Source organism: Phaethon lepturus, unplaced genomic scaffold (genome assembly GCF_000687285.1).
Source record: "Phaethon lepturus isolate BGI_N335 unplaced genomic scaffold, ASM68728v1 scaffold5376, whole genome shotgun sequence".
Classification (NCBI taxonomy): domain Eukaryota; kingdom Metazoa; phylum Chordata; class Aves; order Phaethontiformes; family Phaethontidae; genus Phaethon; species Phaethon lepturus.
This window is the reverse complement of record NW_010543956.1, coordinates 163-6,120: the sequence shown is the minus strand read 5'-3', so window position 1 is coordinate 6,120 and position 5,958 is coordinate 163. Positions and strand designations below refer to the sequence as shown.

Here is a 5,958-nt window from a genome sequence, read left to right as displayed (position 1 = left end):
TTCCCATATACAGGGCATGTTCCTGGTATTCCATGTTCCAAAAATCTAGAGATCGCACCCTAGTTGCAAAATAATAGAAGCAGGTTTCCTGCATCTAAGCAGCATAAAAATCCAAACTTGTATTTATAACTTCATCAGATCGTAGAAGACTTGGAGAAGAGGAAAATAGCTTATATACACCCATCCGCTGGGAAATCAGTATGCCTGGTCTGAAATGTCTCTCTGTCTCACATGAAAGATAGCCAGGATGATTTATTATTCTGTTGGTGGTTGGAGAATAAAGCAGATTTTAAACCTTTGCTATTGTGTATCCTTTATCGTCTCTCCGCTTCCAGCGCTTGTGTATGCATATCCCCACCACGATCACGCAGGCCAATGTGACGGGAATCATTGCAATGTACCAGGTCAAGCCAACAGCTGGAAAAGTAAAGTAATGACATATTTTCAAAAAATGCTCCCAAAAACATAGTTCTCAGTTCAAGGAGGAAGAGGAGGAATCACAATAAAAAGGATGTCTGCAAGTTAACCTTCCAGCAGGGTTGATCACCTGTGAAAGGAAGAGGCCTATTGATTGAGCGCTCTGGGAAGTGGGTTTATGAAGATGGGAGGAAGAATTGGAAAACAATAGAGGGTGAGAATTTAAAGTTACCCTTTTGCACACACATGACTCTTCCCAGCCCCTGGTCAGAGTGGCTCTGTGCTTTCTATCTTAATTCAGTGGAAGCAGATTCACTCCAAGCAGAAAATAAAAGTGCCATGTGGGGAGGGAGTATGTAACAGCTAGTCCACCTTCAAGCTCTGTGAATAATTTTCTCATACAGAGCAGCTTGTAAATTACTAATGATCAAGCCTCTCTGAGTTTTTTTCCAAAATACTGCTATTTTCCACAACCAGTGTCCATCCAGACTATTTTGGATTATTCCAGCCTATATTGGTTCATGGATTGCCTCCTCTGTAGTAATACCTGTGAGGCTCATGGAAGACAAGGGACAGCACATCATCTAGCAAACGAGTACAAATCCTTCATCATAGGATGCTGGAGTGAGTCATTGGTTACAAATCATAGTGAAGACTGTAAATGCTCATGTGCCTTTTGAAGACAGTGTGAGCAAACTTTGGTGATTCACCAATGTCATGCAAAGAAACAATTAGCATTGCTTCACTTGTTTTTACAGCTGGTTCTTGGCCAACGGTCTATCACACTGCAACATTAACTGCACTGAGCTTAGGGCTTCTCTTCCCATCACTAGGAGCCAAAATAATAACACCCATCATAATTTACACTTCTTTTTATTTTGGAGGTTTTTTGTGCGTAAGGAGAAGGAACACTCTGGTCTTTATTCTGCTATTGTCTTTTTTTTTTTTTTTTCACTACTTGTTGAGGAACAGGAGGAGATCTGGCTCTGCTGCACCCAATGGGAGTTTGCCAGTAGTCTCACTGGAGCCATCATTTCACAAAGTGTATCTAAATTTGAGCCCTATCCAACGAGCAGATGTACCAGCACAGATCCTTAACCCTGCAGAAAATGTCGGTGAACGACCCACAGAAAGTGTATTTTGTGAACAGGCTATTCCAAAGTCTACAGGTGAAAGAGGTCAACCAGTTTTACCCCAGGCAATAATTTGCCCCAATACTAGCTCTGACAGTGTGAAAGGCTTGGATGATAATATAACATTAGAATAATGATAACAATTATCCCAAATAAGCAGTCAAACTAGTTACCTTCCTGCTTGACCCTTGTTGGCAGTACTTGGTAGCCGTATCTGTTCTGGGCCAGACATGTAAAGTCTGTGTAAAAATCCACTTCTTCAACAGAATCAAAAATCAGTGGCACTTCAATGAAGTTTTCACCATTCTCTACAATTTCTCTGGAATAAAAGGAAAAATTTAATGTTAAATCCTTTTACGAGCTGGGGTTTCTGTGCTTGATGTGTTCATTCTAACAGTGCATTGCAAGAAAATGCCTTGGATATTGGCTCATTTCTGAACTAGCCCCTCAGCATTAGGAGACACCTATGTTTTCCATCCCATTTGTGCCAGCTATTTGAGTCTCAGAACTCAGTACCCATTCTGCACTTGTTGAAACTTCCAGGAAAAAAAGATCTGGATTTGTCTTGCAAAAATAAAGAAGAAGGGGGGAAGAAAGGCAAGCAGAATTCTGTGTATCTTTGAGCTCCCTACACAGTGTTGTGGAAGGACCCAATTCCTTATCTCTGACCACCTATTCGTTTCTGAGATTAATTCTTACTCTCAGCTGGAAGAGGACATATGGAGAACGTAGCCCTGCAAATGCTCGCTCAGCAAACTGAACCACCATTCCTGTCTATCACATACCCAAAGCCAAGAGCTCAATACAAGAAACTGTCTAGGAAGTTTCCAGCTTATTTCAACCTGATTCTTTTATCAGCCCAATTATTTAAAAGTGGTTTTCTAGCTGCAGTCAAACGTCTCTTGATATCTTTTAGTCATTGCTGGAGAGGTTGTCCAGCTGCTCTTCAATGATCTGTTCATGAGTCTGCTACGTGCTGCGGCAATGGAGATCCCGGCGCAGTCCTGCCGGGACTTTACCGCAGGAAAGCAGCAACGCAGCGGTGGGTTCTTTGCCAGAGATTTGTGTGGGGAATTTGTTTTCCCGGTGGAATTTGACCTGTTTTGCCTTGCTGCCGTTCTGAGGGCTTCCAGCAGAACTTGGGGGGGGAGTCTCACACACCGTGGGCTCCGCATGAGCCCTAGCTGGCTTGGTCCCCGTCCTTGTGCAGTTGTATAATAATATGTAACAGTAATAATGACAGTGGTAGTAATAATAAAAATAGGTTTTAAAGTCCAAGTAAGAAAGTACATGTGCTGCTCTATTCTAAAGCCTGCAGAGACCATGGACACAGTACGTTTTATGGCTCCTGACCACAGGTTAACACACTGTCACTTATCCATGTAAACAACATTATAAATCAACGGTCTCAATCATGCTGTGGGAAATGTGAAAACACGTCAGGGCTTGGGCGTACAGCTGCGTTACCGTGTTACCTCTGGCTGCAGCTGTGCAATGAACTAAACACGGCCAGGTTGTTACCTGGCACTGATGGCCACAAATGGCCAAAACTCGCTCACATCCATAACTGTTAAACACTCTTGTCCCTCAAAATAGGGACGCTTGCACCCCCAGACTCTGTTGGGAATGGTCCCTGCCCCATGTTAAATCCTAATCAATAGCCAGGAGCTCTTCGGGAAAGTGCTAGCCAGTGAGTGACCAGTTTAACCATTAACAGCAGAGGCAATGGCATCCCAGAGCCCAGGCACCCTCTCGGCCCTGCCCACCAGTACAGGCAGAGCCACCGTGACCCAGGTGAGGGTGATGATCTTTGTGGACACTCTCAGCTTCGGCAAATGAGAGGTGAAACATGCTGACACAGACCTCAAGGAAGAGCTTTGTCAGTAGCTCTACCTGACATTTGCAAAGCACTAGAAGCATGCCTGAATGTAGCGAGTTAGCGTTGCTCAGGTGACATGTCACAGGTACAAAAAGCAGATCTTTTCCCTCCTTTCCTAGTGGGAAAAGCCTTGAGGCATGCAGCAATGAGGCAGCTGAGAGAAGGCTCCGCAAGAAGATTGCAAGAGACAATGGATCAGGGCAAGAGGATGTAGGACATCCTGCTTCTCCCTCCCAACAGCATCCCTCCCAGTGCTTCCCTGGCGCCAGCTCTTGCACTCACTGGGCATCTCTGTGAGTCAGTTTAACTCACTAATGTGGAAAAGAACAAGCCTAAGGGGAAAAATAATGATTAAAAAAAAAAAAAAACAAACAGCAAATCATTGGATAGTTTTCCATTGTCTTAGTGTGTTCAGAGAACCTCATGAATGTCAGGGAGAGGATGTTGCCGTTTCGCTAACATGGGGCAAGGAGAGAGAGAAACCACTGGGGAGGATCAAGTGCCATTGCTTCCCACTGCAGTCAGCTCTTACATCAGCTCAGCTGCCCATGAAAACGTGCTTCAAGTTTAAGCCTCAAAGTTGGCTCATTTGCGGTATACCATGAATAAAAACCGGAGATAAAGAATTTATTTCACCCTGCCTGGATTGGGTTTGGGGTTTTTTTTGCTTGCCTGCCTGGTTTTTTTCTCAGCTCTCACTTTCACTTCAGATCGGCCCATAACCCATTTCGTTACCTGGCATTCAGCTGCACCGAGAGCCCTCGTAACACTGCAGGTTAAAACAACAAACACAAGGAGACACTTTCAGCCAGACTTACTGTCGCTCTCCCTCTGTAACCCTGCTTTGCTTGTAAACCACATCGATGGTGGTGTCATTTGCTAGCCATTCCACATCGGTATGGTCGGGGCTGCTCAGTCCAACAAACACTTTGCATGGGAGAGTCATCTTGGAGCCTGTCGGTAAAAGAAAGATTACAAAAACATTTGGATACATATGAAGAATGACTCTTTCTCTTGGTGAAAACCAGCATCCTCAGTGGGAGATCAAGTTCCCACACATGTCAAGCACCACTACATTCAGAACTGAAGTTAAGACCCAGATTGCTTTTGATCCCCTACTCCTTGGCCACAAGACCCTTCAGTTGGCAGTCCTTCCCACTGCTAACCAAATTATTTTCCCATTGCAACAGATAGCAACTCCTGCACTAGACACATTCCTCAGGAGGCAAAGCTGTGTTCTTGTGGCCTTGCTCCTTCTGCTGTATCGCAGCCCAAAGGGCACGGTGTGATTTACCACTCTGGAGCAACTGCTTTAACCAGCAGTGTAGCTTCACTTAGAGGCGCTGTGGGCAAGGGCATTCAGCTGAAGGAGGGACCTCCAGAGATAAAGAGATCATGCAAAAATTTGGAAATTTTGCTATAATCATTGTAACTCAGAGCTAAGGTTAAGAAGTCTTCAGACTGGTGTGAATCACAGGGCTTGATAATGCATACAATTTTATTATTATATCTGTGCAGATGGTGATAAAAGGGATATAAAACTTCATGGAGTTATATAGGCAAAAAAAATGACTTGGTAGTCCTACGCTGATGGAAAGAAAAGTGTCAGGGAAAAGTAAGACACTGTAGGACACAGCTATGTATATAGTACCCAAGTTAAAAAAGCTTAGTGTAAAATATACCAGGCATTTTCTGAGAAGAAGAAATGCAACAGAAATTTGTTATCATAATATAATCTTCAAAGAAAAATTGAGATCCCATCAAGGTACTTTCTAACTGTCTAGATCAAACAGTAAAAAGCAATGAAAAAATGTCTCCTCCCAAGAGACCTAGATGGCTCATTCAAAGCCACCAGATAACCTAGACCAGTTGAGGGAATATTGAAAACGAATAGTTCTTAGTGAAGGGGGACTCTATGCAGCTGATTTAAGGGTGCAAACATGCTTTTCTTGCTTTGTTAGTGACTAAAATCTACCGCATTTCTACAGCTTCTCCAGTGTGGAAGCAGCATCTAGTTGTAGACAATAAGACACAAAAACTACCCCAGTACCAACCCTCAGCTAACATAATCGAGATCAAAAGAACTACAGCAATTTGTGCCAGCAAATTACTCCATAGGTGGACCTGCTCTAATTTTTGCCTGATGAGATGTTTCCAAAAACAATGCTGGGCCTTACCGAGAGGAGCTGACGTTGTCTTTTGTGTTGGATACACAATTATCGGGGTAATTCTCTTTTTTTGTTCTGGAGGTAGAAACAGAACAGAGAGTCAATGCTACCACATCAGAAGATCTGAGCTACAGACTGAAACGCGCCACTTTGCTCAGCACCTTTCACCTCCCAGGACGGCACTTGATTATTAAACCCACGGGCAGGGAGAGACATTGCAATTTCAAGCCCAGAGGTCTGTGTGTTTGCGGAAATAGATAGGATCGAGCTCACGTCTTGACACTGAAAGCTGCGCCATGAGGAGTTCATGACAGACAAGTGTCTTTTGGAAGCAACAGTAACATCGGGCACCAAGCTCGGT

General features: G+C 43.8%; 1 protein-coding gene across 1 annotated transcript; it reads right to left on the bottom strand.

Annotated features, from left to right (window-relative positions):
* Positions 1 to 289: 289 nt before the first annotated feature.
* LOC104621881 (interleukin-1 receptor type 2-like) lies at positions 290 to 5,672 on the bottom strand (the record flags this gene model as incomplete). Its single annotated transcript, XM_010288497.1, has 4 exons — positions 290 to 417; positions 1,724 to 1,869; positions 4,248 to 4,383; positions 5,607 to 5,672. Coding segments are annotated over 4 exons (476 nt in total), but the record flags the coding sequence as incomplete, so codon positions are not given.
* Between the last annotated feature and the right edge of the window lie 286 nt (positions 5,673 to 5,958).